This window comes from Xenopus laevis, chromosome 2L (assembly GCF_017654675.1).
Source record: "Xenopus laevis strain J_2021 chromosome 2L, Xenopus_laevis_v10.1, whole genome shotgun sequence".
Classification (NCBI taxonomy): Eukaryota; Metazoa; Chordata; class Amphibia; order Anura; family Pipidae; genus Xenopus; species Xenopus laevis.
Window position 1 is genome coordinate 168943624 of NC_054373.1, and position 21809 is coordinate 168965432.

Below are 21809 nucleotides of genomic sequence, written 5' to 3' on the forward strand. Positions count from 1 at the left end.
TAAAAACCTATGGGAAAGTCCCATAGGCTTGTTTTCCAAGTTTTTGATTGAATAAAAAGGCATTCGATCGAATGGAAATCCTTCGAGCGAATATTCGATCGAGCGCCTATTCGCCTGGCGAATATTCGCCAATTCGACTAATCGCCAGCATGTAAATTCGCCTGAATTGCCTATTCAATTCTATTCGATTCTATTCCCCAGTCGAATTTTGAGGGATTTAACCCCTCGAAATTCGACCCTTGATGAATTTGCCCCTTAGTATGTATGATCAAGATAAGTGTTTTTTTTTTTTTGGATTATTTTGGTTTAAGCCCCTTTTGAGGTCCAACACTTTATAAACAAGGTTACAGATATATCAATACATCGATGTGTCTGCTTTTAACCACATTGACAAAAATATCTAGGACAGCTAACAAGTTTTGTCCTTAAAACTAAATGTAACTGAAGCTACGCTATCTGGAGTAGAAAGGTAATGTTGTTGTCATCCTCCCCAAATATAAATTATCTTCCCCCAGCTACTGCTCTAGGCCCTAAAGCCCCAAAGTTTGGGAACCATTGTCCAAGAAAACAGTTGACAATATGCAAAAAAACTTATAGAGAACAAGAAGAGTAAATCTGCTATCATTTAAATGATGAATTTCATCTAATACTTCTTTCAAAAAATATATAAAATTGTTAATCTTTCAGTGTCAGGGATATTAGATTATTTATAAGGGTAAAGTACATGGACTTTAAAATACAGAAGTTGATGAAAATCTAAGGTGCAAGAAAATAGCACCAGTAATGCTTCCTCGAAATATTAAATGGCATTATAAAAAAAGTAGTATATGATGATAATACCACTTCTGTTGTGCACTAGTAGAATTCTGGTTGTGCAAATCCCAGCTTCTAAGTAAATCACAGTCTATCATTATATTGAAATTACCTTTATGCATTAAGGAAGGGTGCTTCCAAATAAAATTATATAATAAATGACTGTATCCTTTAGGCATGAGATGTATGAGATGTATGAGCAACTGGCATACTTTCAGTAAGAAAAGGAAGTTTGGAAAATTTGTTTCTTCAAGTACAGTAACACAAACCAGCTGAAGACAATTTACTAGAAGACTAGGTGAAGACTAAAGACACAACTTACAGGAAGCAGGAATGAGGTTCTCTCAATATCTAATATCTCATAATTGTCTAAACCAGTAAATGCTATGTCTAGTACCTGTCCATTGTTTGCAAAAGGTATCTAGGAATAAGGAAAATGTCTGGTCTTGTATTGAGGCACCATTTAAAGGAAAACTATACCGCCCAAACAATGTAGGTCTCTATAAAAAGATATTGCATAAAACAGCTCATATGTAAAATCCTGCATCATGTAAATAAACCATTTTCATAATAATAGACTTTTCTAGTAGTATGTGCCATTGGGTAATCATAAATAGAAAATTGCCATTTTAAAAAATAAGGGCCGCCCCCTGGGATCGTAGGATTCACCTTCCCCATAGGCTAACATTGACTTCGGTAGCTTTTAGCTGCCGAACTAGGGGGTTGAAGTTTTTTTAAAGAGACAGTACTTCGACTATCGAAGGTCGAAGTAGCCCATTCGATGGTCGAAGTAGCCCAAAAAAGTTTTTTTACTTCGAATCCTTCACTCGAAGTTAGTGAATCAGCCCCTTAGAGTTGAAGTATTTCTGGTCAGGTGATCTCTGAGGCAGCACAGAGACCATCACGAAATGGTGGCTCAAGGCCAGAGATGTAAAAGGGCAATATTTACTTAAATATATATTCCAGTTTGGTGAGATTCTTTAATATACCACTTAATATTATATGAACTATCTGTTGCTTAAGTGTTCATTTTGGGGGTATAGTTTTCCTTTAAGCTCAGTATTTGGAAACAGGAAATTCCTGCTTCAGAAGAAAGGAAAGAAGAAAATAATATAATATGACCTCCCCAATAACCAACCTGGGGAAAGATTTCCACCAGAAAAAGTAGTCCATTTTCACATTATAGGGGTAAAGTACATGGGCTTTAAAATACGGAAGTAGATGAAATCCTAATGTGCAAGGAAATAGACAAAAAGAAAGACAGGATGGAAATTACAAAAGTACAGGCACATTTTGCCATTTCTAAACCTTAAATCATTTTAACATTGCTATTTAATTTGTTGAACCATAGCAGTGACTAAAGACATTGGACATTTGCTTTTTGAATCATTTTAATAGTTATAAGAAAAAACACTTCTCCTTCTACATGTGTACAACATCCTCAGATATTCTTTCAAAATATCCATTACTCTCTTATACAAAGTTATTACCATTCAGACTTCCTATATTTCGATGATGATTATTGCATATAATCATGTTTTAATGTTGCATGGTCCACTTAGCCTGTAATTGCTGTTATTAAAAATTAAAGATACATTTTCTATTATTCCCAAGTAATAAAGTAGATTAAATGTCTTCTTGAAGGGTCTACAATGAAACTGATTTGGTCTTGTTTACAAATCTTTACAAATCTGAAGTCTATTATAAGTTGAAAGTTAACACCAGGTTTATATTAAATTAAACTATACAAGACCGGACAGCTCTCAGAATCTTATTCAAATTAGGTCTACAAGTAACTAATAAAGAAATTCTAGTTTTGTCCTACTCAATTGATGTAGAATTCCAACCATTTTCAGATTTACAGTTGAACCAACTCATGTTCTTCAGTACATTAGTGACGTTCTTCTTTTTCATGCTGTATTCATACTGTTGATTTCCATTGGAAAAATACAGCAGTCCTAACATTAAAAAACGAATAATATGTTATATATTATAATATAATATTAATAAATTCTAGATAACAGGGGTCCCCAAACGACGGGCCGCGAACAGTCCTGAACTGGGCCACCGAACAATTAACGCGATGCGCCGAATTGGTCGCTGGCACATCGAATTGGACGCCGGCGCACCCAAATTGGATGCCCCGCTCCGACCCCCTCCCTGACCCCCTCTGACCCCTCCCAACCCCGTTCCTTGGAAAAATATTTGGCTCTTTTTTGGTCCCCGGGCCAAAAAAGGTTGGGGACCCCTGCTATAATACAAATAACAAATAATACAATGTATGCTGGGCAATTGTTGAGTATATTATTTATTATATTTGAATATTAACAGATAAAGGGCCAGATTTAATTCATTGAGAAAAGGGTTTACCACATGAAAAGTCATGAATGTGATTCAATTTGAGATGCAATTCAATTCAGAAAACTTATCTCAAGGTTTATCACACAAAAACTCTATTGAAGTTTATGGGAAAAAACTGGAACTGAATTTGGAGAAACATTTTTTTCTCCTCAAATTGAATCTCGTCCATGACTTTCCATGTGATAACACAGACACAGAACACACCGGCACAACATGGGTAATTCTAGCAGGTTTAACTTTGCTCGTTTATTGCGGATGCAACGTTTCGGGGCGTGACCCCTTTCTCAAGCATTTTTTCTTTTTTCCATGTGATAAACCATGAGATAACTTTTTCTCACTGAATTAAATCTGGCCCAAAGTTTCATAAGGTGATGGACTTAGGCTACTATGCATTTATATCAATACATAAAGCACTCAAATTATAATCAAATTTATATTTTTCAATGTTAGGCTCTTTGTATGCAATTTAAAAGCACAACCCTGTAGCCAACTTTTTTCCCAAGCAGCTGGAAATTTTATGGACATTTGTTGAGTAGTGTCTACTGCAATATTATTTTGTTTCTTACTTAAAGGGATACTGTCATGGGAAAAAAATTTTTTTCAAAATGAATCAGTTAATAGTGCTGCTCCAGCAGAATTCTGCACTGAAATCCATTTCTCAAAAGAGCAAACAGATTTTTTTATATTCAATTTTGAAATCTGACATTGGGCTAGACATATTGTCAATTTCCCAGCTGCCCCGAGTCATGTGACTTGTGCTCTGATAAACCTCAATCACTCTTTACTGCTGTACTGCAAGTTGGAGTGATATCAACCCCCTCCCTTTTCCCCCCCAGCAGCCAAACAAAAGAACAATGGGAAGGTAACCAGATAGCAGCTCCCTAACACTAGTGATGGGCAAATTTGCGTCTCGTTTTTGACGCCGGCGCCCGTTTTTGACGCCGGCGCCCGTTTTTTTCGGAAAAATGTTTTTTGATGCCGGCGAATTTTTTCTGCGAATTTTCGCAGGCGTTTCGCGAATTTATTCGCCTGCCGCGAATCACGCTAATTCACCGCGAATTCGCGCCTGGCGAATAAATTCGCCCATCACTACCTAACACAAGATAACAGCTGCCTGGTAGATCTAAGAACAACACTCAATAGTAAAATCCATGTCTCACTGAGACACATTCGGTTACATTGAGAAGGAAAAACAGCAGCCTGCCAGAAAGCATTTCTCTCCTAATGTGCAGGCACAAGTCACATGACCAGGGGCAGCTGGGAAATTAACAAAATGTCTAGCCCCATGTCAGATTTCAAAATTGAATATAAAAAGATCTGTTTGCTCTTTTGAGAAATGAATTTCAGTGCATAATTTTGCTGGACTAGCACTATTAACTGATGCGTTTTGAAAAAAACATGTTTTCCGATGACAGGATCCCTTTAAGCAAAGTCGGCCCTGATTGCACAGGCTTCTTTAAAGGAGAAGGATAAGACATGTATGGGATAGAAGCTGGACCTCACTGCTTTAGATAAATTCAAAGCTGAATCAGAAAAGCTTAGGACTATATCAGATATAGCTCTATTGCTCCATCAGGTTGCATTAATGTCTCTACTTACCCTTATACTTAAAGGCTGCTTGAACCTTGTTTCCAATACCTGGAAAACCTGTAATAATCTTCCGAGGATATCTTTTGTCCATTTGTTTTTTTTGTTCATCAAAGCTGCAGGAGAAAATCAATTATGAAAAAGACTTTAGTTTTAACTTTTAAGTTTTGTGCCCAAAAAAATGTAAACTATTCAACCTTCATGTTAGTCATAAGAATGAGCTTAATAAAGTTCAAATTGTAATCAAATAAACATTGTTACAGAGCAAAATTCTCATTTTTATTTATTATTTCTGTAAAATTTTATTTTAAGGCCTTTATTACATACTATCCCACAAGCCTAAATCTTACCAAGTTGTCATGATGTGCTTACCTCCAATATTTGCCATTGATGAAGAAATATGTTTTCCCTGCTTCTTCATCATGAACAGCAGCATCAACTCTCTTTACAGTTCGGGGTAACCCAAGTTCAGAAATGTTCTTTGGGTAATTCTTCTCTATTTTATAGTCTTTTAGAGCCCAGTATTTTGTTTCTGGAGGATAAAAGCATCATAGTATATAATAAGGCTTTTAAAAGCATAAAATATTGGTTTTTTTACACAATGCATGGTGAGGGTAAATTGCTCTATTGAAGGACAATAGATTTTTCTTTCTCCAGAATGCAATGCTTCTACCAAAAAACGTTGGAGCCTCATATCTCTCTTATCAATCCTCTCAAATGCTGACCCTGAAAAAACTTGAAAGAATATATGAAAATGAAATCATCTCAATAGCTGTATTAAATACTATTTAAAAGGTCCATTTCTATTTTGGGGGAGGGGGAATCATATTGGAGCAGCTTTCTTGACTTTCAGTGGACTTTTGAATTTAAAACATAAGGGGGTTATTTACTAAACTCCTAATGCTGAAAATCTGAAAAATTTGTGTTTTTTTTAGTATAAAATCGGAATTTTAAAAAAACACAAATTTTTCAGAATTGATTATACCCCGAGGATGGAAAAAGACCGAATCCGAAAATCCGGCATCTCGGACCTGCAAAGGTTGCATATACAGTAAGGGGCCAATTTAATAAGGGTCGAAGTGAATTTTCGAATTCAAAAATTTGGAATTCCGATTAAATTTTTGGTACTTCGACTATCGAATAGGCCAAAATTCGATTCAAATTGAAAAAACTTCACAAATTCGACCACTCGAAAATTGAAGTACTGTCTCTTTAAAAAACTTCGACTTCGACACTTCGCTACCTTAAACCTGCCGAATTGCTGTTTAGCCTATGGGGGACCTCCTAGAACCTCTCTTTGGCTAGTGTTTGGCTAAGTTTTTTTTTTTACGATCCTTCAAATTGTTCGATACGAAGGATTAAATTGTTCGATCGAACGGTTTTTGCTTCCCTCGAAAACGGCCGTTTTCAATCGAAAAAATACTTCGATGGTTGGATTTCGAAGTTTTTTAACTTCGAAATTCGACCCATAGTAAATGTGCCCTCAAGTCAATGGGAGAAGTCCCAAAGATTTTTGGATCTGCACTGGGTTTCAAAGAATCTTTAAAATGTATTCTCATGTCCATACTGTATGTTCTATGTCCTTCTATGTCCAAGCTTACTGTATGCTTGCCAACTTAGTTGACCTTATGTCTGGACTTTAAATTAAAATTTTGCTGCCTGCCCTGGTTCCTGGTTGACTCCTGGTTGACTCTGAAATATGATATTGGTTGTTTTCATGCTCTTTAACCTAGAGCTCCATTTGCAAGGACCAATGTCAACTCTGACCTTAGGACACCACGCAAAAAATGAATGTGCGCACTCTGCTTTAGAGGTTACCAAAAAAATTTGGTAAACAGATTTCACAAATTGTGAAATTCTATTCACAAATATACTGTCAATGCTATATTCGCACACAACGAACAGTGGCCATGCTCATGCAAACACCCATTCCATTTGTAAACATTTCACAGCGATTCACAAAAGAAAGCCCCAACAGTGCAAATTTTAGGAGTATAGGGGAACATATGCACAAAACATCCATACGTGAATAAATACTGTATGCCTTTTATAAACTTTATAAATGCCCCCCACAGCACCCTTCACTAACTGCAGTTACTTTCCTCTGGTGTCTAACGTGTAGACATCCCACTTGGGGAGCCCTCCTGAGGGTGTCCTCCCTCTATGTTAGGTCTTAACATTCAACCATGATTTATAATAATATATGAGTTTGTAGTGAATGATTAATAAAGACATTGCTGTACACTGTAAAATAAGCCAAAGAAATATATACTGTACGTGTTAATTACTTTTGAAGAAAAAAACTTGATTATTCTTTGGATATTCATAGGCTGCCTGAATTCCAGATGTCAGGAAAGGCCAGAATGAACTGATGGAAAAGCGTTCAACTTTGGTATTCTGGGGGGTCTTGCGCCAAAAATGCCTAATTTTTAAATGAAAGAAAATTGATAGTAGTATGCATGTATATACCTTGTAGAATGAGAGCAAAACGTGGGCAGTGTTAGCAACCTGTAAGAGTGGTATTTACCCATCTTTGAAGAACAGCATAGACCCATTCATAGTTGTTACGGCATCAAATGTTATGTTTGGGAGGCAATTGCTTTCTGGATTTAGTGTTGGTGGAACAGGCTTCTTTTGTACACCTGCCAGATACAACAGACATTTTTAAGAGTGTTTTAGAGAGAAAATACAAGGCTACTACTATTAAAAATCAAAGTGCAATTTTAAATCTGGGAGTGGTCACGGTTTTGGAGACATTTAACTTTGTGCTGGTGCAATTCTGATACAAAGAAGCTGGACCAGATGCAAGGCTTAGTGCATAGTGCTTGCAGGTGCAAGGGAGCCCTGTTTGAAGGATTCTCATGGTTTTTCCAAATTTATAAATTATAAACATAGTATACATTAATAATGCAGGGCTGGAACTAGGGGTAGACATAAGATGCAGCTGCCTAGGGCGCAACGATTAGGGGGCGCTGGGCAGCTACCTCTTCTGCCTACCCCTAGACCGGACTCACCTGGAATTTAGCGTACGCAATGCGCCCCAAATGATAATGCGCATGCGCGGGAGCAGCGTTACTGCGCATGTGCGAGCGTCATTACTGTGCATGTGCACCAGCGTCGTTACTGCCCATGCGCATGTGACGGGGGAAGGGAGGGGGCAAGCTGGCAGCTGGGCTGCCTTGGGCGCACGGCTTGACTGGCCCGCCTCTGTAATAATGTCAATTATTATGACACAACGAAGGGGAAATGAGAAGGGATGCCTATGCTCTGTCGTTGTGGTGTCCCATCTTTATGCTGTGCTGTCATAGTTGTGCTGCAGCTGCAACTACAGGTATGGAATCCATTATCCTGAAACCCGTTATCCAGAAAGCTCTGAATTACAGAAAGGCCATAGACTCAATTTTATCCAAATAATCCACATTTTTAAAAATTATTTCCTTTTTCTCTGTAATAATGAAACAGTTCCTTGTACTTTATCCAACCTAATTGATCTTTATTGGAAGCAAAACCAACATGTTGGGTTTATTTAATTATTAGACAAATACTGTACAAGAGGTCCTCTGCACTCAATCCATTATCAATATATTTAAGACAGAGACATTTTGTGCATACTGCTACTGAAAATGCCTTACACTTTAAACAAAACAGGGATTGTTTGTCCATATATTGCAATATATTTAAGCTGGCCAACTACATCACAGTCATCCCATATCTGGCCAGTCCTACGCTCAATTTTCATCTGATTCATTAAGAATTCAATTGCTTCATTATACATTTTACAAAGGGACTAAGTTTTACCTGCAACTTACTAGCTGCTTTCAAAGTAAAACTCCCATACTTGGCTGCCCTTTTATTAGACACCAGTGGGATCACCTGACTATAGCTGGGAAGGGTGGGAGCTACAACATGGAGCTGGTCACTGTATAACTATAACAAACAACGAAAAGTTGTGCTCACCACTAATTTTTAAAATGTCTTAATATATTGATTATGGGTTGAGTGCAGAGGACTCTTGTATTTGTCTATATGTATTTTGTGGTCACAGCCTCATTGCACCCCCGCCTAATGGTTTTAAAAATTAGTGGTGAGCACAACTTTCCATTTATTTAATTATTATCCAGAAATCTCCAGGTACCAAGCATTCTCAATAACACCACACCAGTGCTATGAAGGATATGTGTGTTGCACCTTTTTCACTCATGTTCTCCATTACAAATTAACATATCTTAACGTAAGCATCCTATTGGTTGCTATGAGTTACAGAAAATTAAGTTATGCACTTTAAAGATATTTCTCTACTTTGCTATTTAATATATTTGTCATTACCATAGAGGGATTGTATGGCATCAATATCATCCTTTGATAGCTGTAATGTTGTAGGATTGACATACTGGTAGTGACCAAACATCACAGCTTTTGAGTCATTAGAATGGTGGAGTCCAAGGGAATGGCCAAATTCATGGGCGGCAACGAGAAACAGGTTTTCATCTTGAATTCAAAACAGGCAGAAAAAGGTCACACTCTGAATTTTACATGCATTACATTGTAAGAAAGATGTGTGCATACATCATGTGTCTTTGTTACCAAATTACAACAAAAATCAAACTCCCCTTCCCAATTTGACCTTTTTTATTATTTAAAAAGCTGGAATTATTCGGATCAGGAAAAAAACAGATTTTTTCAGTGTTTTTGCCTGAAAAACCCAAATTTTTTGTATTTTGAGGCTAAACTCAGGGCAAACCATGATAATTTCAAATAAAGATTGGCGCATCTCCCATTGACTTATACAGGACCTCGACAGATCTGAGATGGAGGATTTTTGAATTTGGCTTTTTGCAGCATCGGGGTATAATAAATCTCGAAAAATCTGAGATTTTTTTTCCATGAAAACTTTCAGTTTTTTGACCCAAAAAGCCTTTCCAGATAAATTTGAGGTTTAGTAAATAACCCCCTTTATGTATACCAAACATGAATTTTACAATTTTGTGCATAATATACATACCAACAAATAGCATTGACAGCTGAGATTTTGCATTTTTGGCCTTGTAACTGCATTCTTCCAATGTTTGATGTATTTTGCTTGTTTGATAAAAAACTCGAATAAAAATTTTGAAAAGTGAAACATGCCCGGACTGAGAAAACCAAAAGTTTAGGAAACAATTCCTTTACAAGGGGGTTGTGCTTGAAATTGCCCTTTGTGCACTGTGTCTATGCAAATAAATGCGTCCTTAAGGGGCAGATTTATCAAGGGCTGAATTTCGAAGTGGAAAATACTTTGAAATTCGACCATCGAATAGAATCCTCTAACATTCTAATTCGAAGTCGAAGGATTTTATTCATCGTACGATCGTATTCCGGGGACGCCCGCCGCATGGTCCTTGAGCCGGCGCCGGCCCCATCTTGGCTTCTAGGGCGCGCCTGCATCCCTCTTAAAGGCGCAGGCACGCTGGCGTGTTTGCTCCAGCACGTTTTTGGCGCACGTTTGGCACGAAATTTGAAACTATTTAATGGCCATTCTGTGTACAGCCCCTTGCCTGTGATAGAATCTTGATTCTGTGGTTCCTGAAGCCCTGTGCTGTCTGTTCCTGTGAAACGTGTGTCTGTTATTCTAGTTTTGATCCCTGCCTGTTCCTGACAATTCTGATATCGGAATCCTGACCTTTGTCTGCGTCTCGACTACTCTTTCTGCCTGACCCCATCTGTTTGATTACCCGGTTTTGACCCTTGCCTGCCTGACACTTCTTGCTATCTGCCTGCCTCGACCCAGCCTGTTTTGACGATTCCTTTGCCTGATACATTTGTACTGTGACCATCGGCCCAAAAGACTCTGCTAACAGCCGTGCCCCTTTGCCAGCCAGAACATCTCGCCTTGTTCCCCTCGTTAAGTCCAGATGGCACCCAAGTAAGCTGAGGGCTCCTCCAGAAGCCCAACGGTGGTCACTACTGGTGAAGCCGAGCCAAGACCAGGGTACTTGGCATCTGTTCTGGTATTGGGTGCCGGCCGTGACAACGATCGTATGATGAATAAAATCCTCCCATTAAGGACACATTTATTTGCATAGACACAGTACTTCGAATCGTCCGATTCGAACGATTTTATCGTACGATTTTCCTTCGAATATAAAAAACTTTAAGTTGGCGAAGTATTGAAGTCGAAGTTTTTTTAAAGATTATCGAATGGTCGAATAGTCGAATGATTTTTACTTCGAATCGAAGTCATGGTAAATTCGTGGGATCCTATTCGATGGTCGAAGTATTCAAAAAATTGCTTTGAATTTCGAATTTTTTAACTTCGAAAATTCCCTCGAATTCACTTCAACTCATATTTAACTCAATTTTATTTAGTGTAGCTCAATTATATTGGCCATTGCCTCACTTTTTTGGATCGTGCTTTTTGACACCAGAATATTTATCATGCGACAAAACGCATAAAAATGCGATAAAACCCGTCGACGCATTTAGAAGTCAACGGCAGATGTCCCTTTCACAACTGGAATATATTTCTTTGATTCATGGTTTTAGAGGTTTTTGATGCTGCATTTTGTGCAACAACTCAAAAAAGTCATGTTTTTCCCATTCATACTTTTTTAATTCTGATTTTTTTTTTAAATCAATTTCATGACATTCATAGTTTTAGAGAAAGTGAATTTAGTCATGGTTTCAAAAACATCTAAAACCACTAAAATCCGACCTTTTATACACACTGTAGGCCTCCATGTCTTAACCCTTATGGCCCACTCATTTCAAACGTTCATTTAGTTGAAATATTTGTCATAATTAGAACTCACCATGAGACCCATTAGTCCATGTTTCATCATTATCAAAATGTACATCTCCATTAGAGGGTCGAAATGCATGTGCCAATTTATTCGACGGGCCATCAAAAGGATAAGAATCATTATGGGCTGTAGAGAGATATATATAGATGTAAACATCAATCAAAATTTAACAGTAAATCAAATTAGTATTAATGAAATATTAGGCAAAATACCTCTGGAAACAAATGAAATCTCAATATCAGAGACACTGTTGTTGATTCTGGTAAATGTAAATGAGGTGACATCACTCCAGATCTTGAAAGCTCTCTGGATTGCCCAGTCCACCTCATCTTTGGCCATATTTTTTGTATAATTTAGAATTCTGTTGATGAAAACATGTGACACATTTCGTTTTAGAATGACAAGAGCTGACTTACTAACAAAGATAGTCTAACTTGTACTAGACTGTTCAAAACTAGTTGCTGATTGGCTGCTATGGGTAACTCAACTGGATCATTTTAGCATATGTGTTAGTGCATCAATTCCTACATCTCAATACATACCTGTATGTCAGGTTCCGCTTCTTCCACACTGGCTTTCCTGAGAAAAAGCTAAATTCACCCACATCTATGAAACCACACTTAGGTTTTTGCATCCCGTCTGTGTTTTTTTCATCCGGTCTTCCTGTTATCTCCACATCAAAAAAATCTTGCATGCGACCCGTCTTGTTTGGAGATGCGCTGGTAGTGAAACTTCTTGACTGAGGGGTTCCACCTGTCTAAAAATGGTGATATATTTTTGATGTATTTGCTTAAATGTGCTATCATAACTGTATGCTTCTCAAATATATTTGCAAAAAAAAAAAATATTGTTTTTTTCAAAGTACTAACATAAGAGTAAAAACTGAAGAGGGTCTTCTGACTTTCCTGATTGAATTAGAAGCCCATGAATGGGAGCCAATGGTCTTTCCTATATGGTATGTGACTGGGGGTTCTGCAAACATCAATAGAACGAGAAATAAAGTCTCTCATTTTGCTCTGTAGATCCACAGCTGGCCAGCCATATTTCACTGGTACCCAGCTTCATCTGCTCATTGGCCCAAAAATCAATCATTCAAAGTGTATGAAGTTGACCACCACCATAACATCTAATAGCATAATAATAATAATAATAATAATAATAATAATAATAATAAGATCATTCAGTATACTGTATATATATATATATATATATATATATATATATATATATACACAGATTAACACAAAAAGACTGATTATTTTTGCAATCGGCTCCTTATTAATCTGCGCTTTGTTACAATGAAAGTGATATTTCCATTAATTCCATAGCATTTGGATAACAAATTATAGTGTACTAGAAAATCCAAAATATGCTCTAGGCCTGGTAGTTACCCATAGAATTAGCAACCACACACTTTAAAACAACTGTAAAAATACTTGCTGATTGGTTGCTAAAGTTTAATTAAGTGCCTATTGTTCATTACTACAATATATATTTTCAATAATTGTAGATGCACTATTTTGGACCCTGCGCCCGAATTCAACAGAGAGATTCCGGATTTGAGTGCTGCTGCTACAAATTGACTATATATATATATATATATATATATATATATATATATATATATATATATATATATATATATATGGGACCTGTTATCCAGAATGCTCAGGACCTGGTGTTTTCTGTATTTTGAATCTCCATACCTTAAAGGGATTATGTCATGATTTTTATGATGTAGTTTTTATATCTAAATTAAACTGTTTAAACTGCAAATAATTCACTCTACAATATAAAATATAATTCCTGAACCAGCAAGTATATTTTTTGGTTATAATATTGGTGTGTAGATGCCATCTCAGGTTATTTTGCCTGATCATGTGCTTTCAGAAAGAGCCAACACTTTAGGATGGAACTGCTTTCTGGCTGTTGTTTCTTCTACTCAATGTAACTGAATGTGTTGCAGTGGGACCTGGATTTTACTATTGGGTGTTGTTCTTATATCTCCCAGGCAGCTTTTATCTTGTGTTAGGGAGCTGCTATCTGGTTACCTTCCAATTGTTTCTGTTGAGAAAGGGAGGGGGTGAAATCACTCCAACTTACAGTGCAGCAGTAAAGAGTGACTGAGTTTATCAGAGCACAAGTCACATAACTGGGGGCACTAACAATATGTCTAGCCCCATGTCAGATTTCAAAATTAAATATAAAAAATCTGTTTGCTCTTTTGATAAATGGATTTCAGTGTAGAATTCTGCTGGAGCAGCACTATTAACTGATGCATTTTGAAAAAATGTTTTTTTCCCATAACAGTATCCCTTTAAGGCTACTAGAAAATCCTGTAAACATTAAATAAACCCAATAGGCTGGTTTTGCTTCCAATAAAGATAATTATATGTTAGTTTGGACAAGTAAAAAGTACTGTTTTATTATTACAGAGAAAAAGGAAATTTTGTATAAAATGGAGTCTATAGGAGATAGACTTTCTGTATAATGGTTTTCAGGATAACGGATTTGCATACATGTATATAGTAAATATCCCCTGGATCAGATGATGCTGGACTACAGCTACTGTATATGAATACTTTATAGCTATCTTTTAAGCATTTTAAGCATTGCATTTATAGTATCTGTAGCAATGAGATGCATCTGTATAGTAAAAAATACTCACCAAACTGTCATCACCCTCATCAGTTTCTCTTAGTGTCCCAACAGGGAATGCAGAACAACATGTAACAAAGATCAGCAGAACAGTCAAGGACTTCATTGCTGGGTGTCTGTTGCACACCACAACTTTCATGGTTTCAGCTTTGCTCTTACGAACATATCTATTTATATGGTGCCCGTGTTCTCCTGAAGATGATTTGTCAAACCTTCCTCAAACTCATCTTTAAAAACAAACATGTCAATATTATTTTTCAGTACAATCACCTCTAGGTGATTGTGCAAGATTTGTATATAGTTAGAATCAATGTATCCGCAGCCATTCAGTTGGGTGAGGCTTTGTAAAGGAGTTTATTGGATGGACAGGAAGTTTCGTCCTAAAACTTGTTGCCACAAAGCAGGAAGAATGGGGTTGCGAAGAATGTTATTGTAAATAATAACATTTATATTGGCTTTTTCTGGAACTAGGAACCTCAAACCATGAAAAACAGCCCCAGGCGATTGTTCCTTTCCAACCACTTGTGCAAGTCACTAGCATTCTGCAAATGATCAGGTATCTATGGGTACTCACAATGCAGGACAAGGATTGGGAGCAGCTGGTATAGTTTGGATTTAAAAGAACAGTAACACCAACATTTTTTAATGCTTCGTTTCACCGAAAACAGCTATAATCATAGGTCATAAAGAAATTTTTCTCTAAACTTCAAACACCCGAAAATCCCTGTAATATACATTTTGCCCAAGATCCATAAAGATCAAATTAATCCCCCAATAATAATATTATAATATTAGGTGTAGGCTCTATGAGTAGTAATTTATCTGAATATTTAGACATTTTCTTACAAACATATGTGGCAAAATTGCCATCCTATCTTTTTTTTAAATATTCTTTATTTTCAATTTAAAGCAGGGAGGGAGGAGGGAAGGGGTACAGAAAATAAAAAGAGGAGAGGGTACTAGGAGGGGGGAAGCATAGGATGGTAAGAAAAATGTGCAAGTACAATATCCATGTCATCTTAGAGTTATATAAAACATGGTGAAGGAAGCGATGTACATACATTATTATTGTATAGAAAATTTTAAATACCATTAACAAATACAGCTTTCACCTAGAAATCAACATTCCTTGAATTAGGATACAACGATAAAGTGAGTCAGAACATAATACTCCAATTTCCAATTTTGAAACAGTTAAAGGAAAACTATACTCCCCAAACAATGTAGGTCTCTATTAAAAGGTACTGAGTAAAACAGCTCATGTGTAAAACCCTGCTTCATGTAAATGAACCATTATCATAATAATATACTTTTTAAGTAGTATGTGTCATTGGGTAATCATAAATAGAAAATTGCCATTTTAAAAAATAAGGGCCGCCCCCTGAGATCGTAAGATTCACTGTGCACACATACAAACCACATGTAAGGTCACATGAGCCAATTAAGAGACAGAGTTCTGCCTTTTGCTTCCTCACTTCTTCCTGTTACAGTTAGTGTTGTAGTATTTCTGGTCAGGTGATCTCTGAGGCAGCACAGATAGAGTCACGAAATGGTGGTTCAAGGCAAGAGATGTAAAAGGGCAATATTTATGTAAATATATATTCTAGTTTGGTAAGATTCTTTAATATGTCATTCAATTTGATATAAACTATCTGTTGCTTAAGTATTCATTTTGGGGGTATAGTTTTCCTTTAATGCGGATAAAGCATGTAACAAATGTGTCAAGTGAATACTCCAGTAGGCAGAATATATTGTAGTACTAGGCTTTTTATTGTATATATGTTTTTATTAACCAGGTTGTTTTAAAGCCTACAACAGTGGTTGTCTTACCCAGCACTTCTTTGGTGACTAAAGGATAATAATATATAAGAAGACACAAGCACTTTGTACACTTTGGAGGATTTGCAGTAATTTTTATTGTTATTAACAATTGTTTTATGGTTATTAACTGTTTTTTAATAATCATTGTATAATGACACGATTTTGATGCAATAATGTATTTTTATAGTTGCACTAGACCAGGGGTCAGCAACCTTTACAATCAAAAGAGCCATTTTGCCCCTCTCCCACTAAAAAAAAATAGTGTGGAGCCGCAAAACATAACACAGCTTATAAACTTTTTTAACCTTTTTTTAATTTTAACTGTTACAACAGAATACAACAAATAGAAGTGCATTGTGTATATGCAGGGCTACTTTGAAATAAATGAAACACTGAATAGCCCTATTAAATGCTAGTGTTCTCATCTGTTTAATGTGACTTCTGTTTCTGAAGCTCTATGCTGATCGTCTCTCTCTCGTCTTGAGTGTGTGACCGCGGTAAGGTCCATGAGGAATCATCTTGCTGTGGCAAAGTCTAGCCTGTCACTCCTGGGACGTCTATACAGCCCTCGCACCTGCTGGCGGCTTCTTGAGTGTGCTTACCGCGGTCGCACGCTCAAGAAGCCACCAGCAGGTGCGAGGGCTGTAAATACGACCTGACAGGCAAAGCCGCAAGACTGAGCCGCAGCAAGCAGGATGAAGAGCCGCATGCGGCTCTAGAGCCGCAGGTTCCCTACCCCTGCACTAGACCGTGGGGCAAATAATGGGTTAATACTCTAAGTAAAATGGTAACTTTTACGCCCACTTTCTTTTTCCCTCCCACCTATTTCCTATAAAGATGGTGTGTTAATTGGTAATTTGTACACTTGACAAAGGGCAATGTTGTGTGAATAAAGAATTTTTGCAGCAAAGTTCTGCGTCTACCTTGGACTGTTTCACCAACTATAACTCCAATTTCCAATTGAAGTAGTGTTATGGGAATTCCCTTTATATTGTAATTCATCATGATCTAGGTTTAGGGCAGACACACGCGGTCAGATTCGGGGAGATTAGTCACCCAGGGACAAATCTCCTCTTCTTCGGGCGGCTAATCTCCCCCCGAACTTCTATTGGTTTGAGGGGTCACATTATTTGCAAACAACCAGGACCGCGATGGGTACATGGTTTGCACCCAACTATGCCAATTTATTTATAGGGTATTGGGTAGCAGAAGTAATTAAGCCCTGGTTGACACAAGGTAAAAAACTAGGAAAAATCATGGAAAATAAACAGTATATTGACAATTGCATTTTTATTTGGGATGGATCAACAGAAGAACTTGATAAGTTCCTATTTAATATAAATGATAATAATTGCAATCTAAAATTTAGCAGTATGTTCAGAAAGACAGAAATTAATTTTCTTGATCTTGCGATTAAGAAAATTGGAAACAAGCATCTATCATAAACCAACAGACTGTAGCGGTTACATTGTGTGGTCTAGTGGGTATTATCGGAAATGGTTAAATAATATCCTTAGAGGTCAATTTGGAAGGATAAAAAGAAATTGAAATACGAAAATAGAGAGTGAGAATTTGATAAAGCAACTGAAAGAAAAAGGCTGTAAAGCAAATGTATTAAAAGTAGCAAAAGAAAAATAGATAAATTAGATAGAAAAGACATGTAAACACATAATAAAAAGAAAAATTAGACAAATCAAGAAAAGGTACCATTTTTAACAACATATAATAAAAGGGCAGGGGATGTATCCAGAATTATAAAGAAACACTGGCGCATCCTTATGAAGGATAAAGACCTCAGTAAAGTACTTGGAGACAAACCTTATATAGTTTATAAGAGGCCAGAATCTATTAAAAACCATTTGTTACCAAGTTACTTAACAAAGAAAAATCAGGTACAACAGAACTGGTTAAATAATAATAAATAAAACATATCTGGATTTTTTTCATGCGGAAAATGTTTAGCATGTAAAAAATGCAGAAATCAAAATAGGAAGGCTTTTTCTTTCAAATCGGAAAAAAATGGAACAGAATTTAAGATAAAACAGTTCATCACTTGTGGATCCAAAAATGTTGTCTATTTACTTCAGTGCCCCTGTGGACCACAGTATTTGGGTAGAACAAGTAGAACACTCACAACTAGAATTAAGGAACAAATCCGAAATATTAAAACTTATAGTGTATCAGCTCACTTTAAGGAGAAACATAATTGTAACCCTACTGGGTTAATATTTAAAGGAACAGCCATGAAACATGGGACATGGAGAGAAGGAGATACGGTAAAACTAATTTCACGTGAAGAAACTTATTGGATTTATACACTCAAGACTCTTATCCCAATTGAACTCAATATTGAAATAGCCCAAACGAATCAAGCAGAGTGTAAGTATATTGAAGCTTGGCATCGTGGTTAATTAACATAGCGGTACACACTATTGTGCGCTTTCCAATTTACCAGAGACACTGGAGTAAGGAGGAGCAGGTGGGAGGGAGCAGTGATGGGCGAATTTGTCCCGTTTCGGCATGAATTATGTGAACTTTGCCGCTGGCGACATTGGACGGCCATTAAAATCAATGGGAGTCAAAATTTTGTCAGAATTTATTCACCAGCGTCGAAACTTGCAAATTTGCGGCAAATTTGCGCCTGCCGAATAAATTCGTCCATCACTAGGAGAGAGGAATATGGTGCAAGTGGAGAAGGGAACAACAAAAAAGTAATACATTAGGAAGACGACCTGCTGTGCTGGGAGAGGAGCATAATAAGATTCTGCGGAGAGAAGAAGTTGGGAGGGGACAGGGAGATAATGCTGAAAGGGAGTTAGAGACTGTAAATCAATTCATGGAAGGTGAACGCAATCTGAATAGGATATAGGATTGCAACATTTAATCACAGTATTACACTATGGGTTGTCTTTTTGTATCTTTTGTCTCCCTTGAGGATCTCGAATATTACGTAATATCGAAGACAAGAAAAGGAAGAGGAAGTAAAAAGGTTTCTCAATATTTTAATGTTATATGTAAATGTGGGAAGAGCTGAGGTCTTTCCATTGTAACACGCAGCACTACTAATACAAGGTGAATTATTGCAGTTCCAACTTTGTATTTTGTAATAATGGGCAAAGCTTTCTTAGTCTTTTATAAAATCTTCAGCTTGAATGTGACTTTCAAAGTGTCCCACAGGAGAAAGGCAAAAAGGCGATAGCAGCTTGAATTCCTCTTAGAAGTCAGCTCTGTATCAATAACCTAAAGCACCTAAGCTTTTTACAGTTTCAAAGATATGCTCACATCATTACCCCAAAGCTGCCTGAAGTAATGGAAACATCAAGGAGGTTATTTATAAAACATCAAGGAGGTTATTTATTAAAGTCAGAATTTATCTCACATTCTCTGCTACAAACTCCGATCAAATCGACTCGGGTTTTTTGCGCTTATTTATTATTACATTTTCCCAAAAATTTGCTTTGCGGGAAAAAAAAAATCAGATTTTCACAATTTTTTCGGATTTTTCAAACGAAATCTCAGATTTTTGACGAAACTTCAAAAACTTCTGGGTATTGCACAAAATACTGTACAACGCACAAAAAATCATTGGGACTTCTCCCATTGACTTATATGCAACCTCGACAGGTCTGAGATTTTCAGATTCTGACTTTTCCATTCTCGGGGTTTAAAAATTCTGAAAAATTTGTGATTATTTAAAAGTGCGATTTTATATAAAAAAAAAGCATGAATTCTTTGTGATTTTTACATTCAGAGTTTAGTAAATAACCCCCTTGAGCTGAAGACACTGAAAAAAACGTTTAGGTGCTTTAGGTCATCAGTGGGAAGATGACTTCCAGTTCAGCGAACAAGTCAAATTCAAGCTGAAGGTTGGAAAAAAGCCAAGGGAAATGGCCTTACCAATCATTATAGCTATTTTGGGGGGGGAAATAAGTATTAAACAATTTGGTGACCTGAAAAATGGAAAAAGTGTATGCATGTCTGGCTTGGGAGCAGGCCAATTAAATCAATCTGAAGTTGGTCTTTACCCTCCACCAAGCATGTTAACAGGAAAAAAACATTTTCCATTGACCTTCTGCCACCACAAAGTCCAGTAAAACCCATTACCGGTTCTATTCTTCCTTCAATTTACGTTCTTGCTAAAATACTGTTTTTATTTGCCGCTGTGACATTTGATCAACGGAACCTCAAAACCGACCCATCCGCATCACCTAAAAGAAAATGTTCCAGCTTCCTTAGACTGGTATAACCTGCTTGCAGATTAGCTTTGATAATGTCATGTCCTCCCTTGTTATCTAACTCTCTGTTAACGCTGCATGTTTCAGTGGTACAATTGTGCAAGCAATACGATTGTTAGGAAATCATTTGTGATAGTGGTGACATAGTATATATTAATCATTAATATAGTTACTTAGAGGGTTAAGTAATAAAAGAAGTTTGCCCAAGAGCAGGAAGTATAGCAACTAATTATCAGGAAGCATTTACTGGTCACTTGTTTAAAAGCAAACACCTTATTGGTCGTTATTGGTTATTGCTCCCGGGTAAACTTAGTGCCTTTATTACATAATCCCCTGAGTAACTATATTAATGATGAATATACACTTTATCACCACTATTACAAATTATTTCCTTATAATCGCAAAGTTGGCTTCCAAGAATTCCAAATTCTTTTTTTCTACAAATGGAAAATCACAGAGAATGTGTAAACCATCACAGTTGTACCCACACGTTCCAGCAGTGACCAGCAGTAGTGATGGGCGAATCTGTGCCGTTTCACTAAAAAATTTGCGAATTTACCGTAAAATTTGCAAAACGCATGATGTCACTGGGCAACTTTTATGCGTGCGGCAATTTTGACTAGTGCCAATTTTTTTATGTGTGTGACTAATTGGTCCAAATGCATTAAAGTCAATGGGGGTCCAAATAATTTTGACACATTACAATTTTTTTTGGTCGCGGCAGATTTTTCGCCGGTGAATTTTCACTCTAGTTTTGAATTCATTCCCTTGGAATGAAACGTGGAAATTTGTCGCAAATTTGTGTCTGCCGAATTTATTTGCCTATCACTAACCAGCAGTAGCAGTGCCCAATCCTGGCACCATCCACAGGCAGAACCACTAAGTGCCGGCTGGTTACCATAGAAACTCTCAGAAACTTGCAACAATGGATCTACAATAAAGAGCTTCATTCCCTAAAGGCAGGATCAGACTGGGCCGGTTCTGCTCCCCCGGCTGCCCCATAAAAAGCTCAGACTGCTCTGTGGTGGTCATGCATGGAGTTTGGGAGGGCCCCCCAATGACTGCCAGGAGGGTTGTTTATAGCCCTGGTGGGCCCCCAAGGCTCCAGTCCGAGCCTGCCTTAAGGAATTGTGTCTGTATGTCCTACACCAGTGATCCCCAACCTGTAGCTCGTGAGTAACATGTTGCTCCCCAAACCCTTGGATGTTGCTCTCAGTGGCCTCAAAGCAGGTGCTTATTTTTGAATTCCAGGCTTGGAGGCAAGTTTTGGTTGTATAAAAACCAGATGTACTGCCAAACAGAGTCTCCTGTAGGCTGCCAGTCTATATAGGGGCTACCAATAGCCAATCACAACCCTTATTTGGCTCCATCCAGGAACATTTTTCACGCTTGTGTTGCTCCCCAATTCTTTTTACATCTATTTGTTGCTCATGGGTGAAAAAGGTTGGGGATCCCTGTCCTACACTAAGCCCATGTCCTCTCAAAGCTTGGTGCTATTACACTTGGGGACCCAGGCATTTAGGGGAATATTGGTTCCACAGGTAATTTTGCAGAA

At 37.3% G+C, this 21809-nt stretch overlaps 1 protein-coding gene across 1 annotated transcript; it reads right to left on the bottom strand.

Moving 5' to 3' along the window:
• Nucleotides 1-2196: 2196 nt before the first annotated feature.
• Nucleotides 2197-14317, bottom strand: LOC108707765 (matrix metalloproteinase-18). Its single transcript, XM_018245744.2, has 10 exons — nucleotides 14209-14317; nucleotides 12083-12297; nucleotides 11753-11901; nucleotides 11550-11666; nucleotides 9088-9249; nucleotides 7289-7403; nucleotides 7050-7183; nucleotides 5134-5293; nucleotides 4774-4877; nucleotides 2197-2771 (listed from the first exon to the last, which is right to left on the bottom strand). Exons 1-10 carry the CDS (start codon nucleotides 14302-14304, stop codon nucleotides 2635-2637), a joined length of 1389 nt encoding a protein of 462 aa, XP_018101233.2. The 5' UTR covers nucleotides 14305-14317; the 3' UTR covers nucleotides 2197-2634.
• Nucleotides 14318-21809: the final 7492 nt, after the last annotated feature.

Bases quoted from the DNA above. Each gene is read 5' to 3' on its own strand.
- LOC108707765 (XM_018245744.2), bottom strand. From the start codon at position 14,304: ATGAAGTCCTTGACTGTTCTGCTGATCTTTGTTACATGTTGTTCTGCA. The intron at 11,902-12,082 runs GTATGTATTGAG...TTTCATCAACAG, and splicing joins AAGCGGAACCTGACATACAG to AATTCTAAATTATACAAAAA. The intron at 7,184-7,288 runs GTAAATACCACT...TTTAAAAATTAG, and splicing joins ATGCTGTTCTTCAAAGATGG to GCATTTTTGGCGCAAGACCC.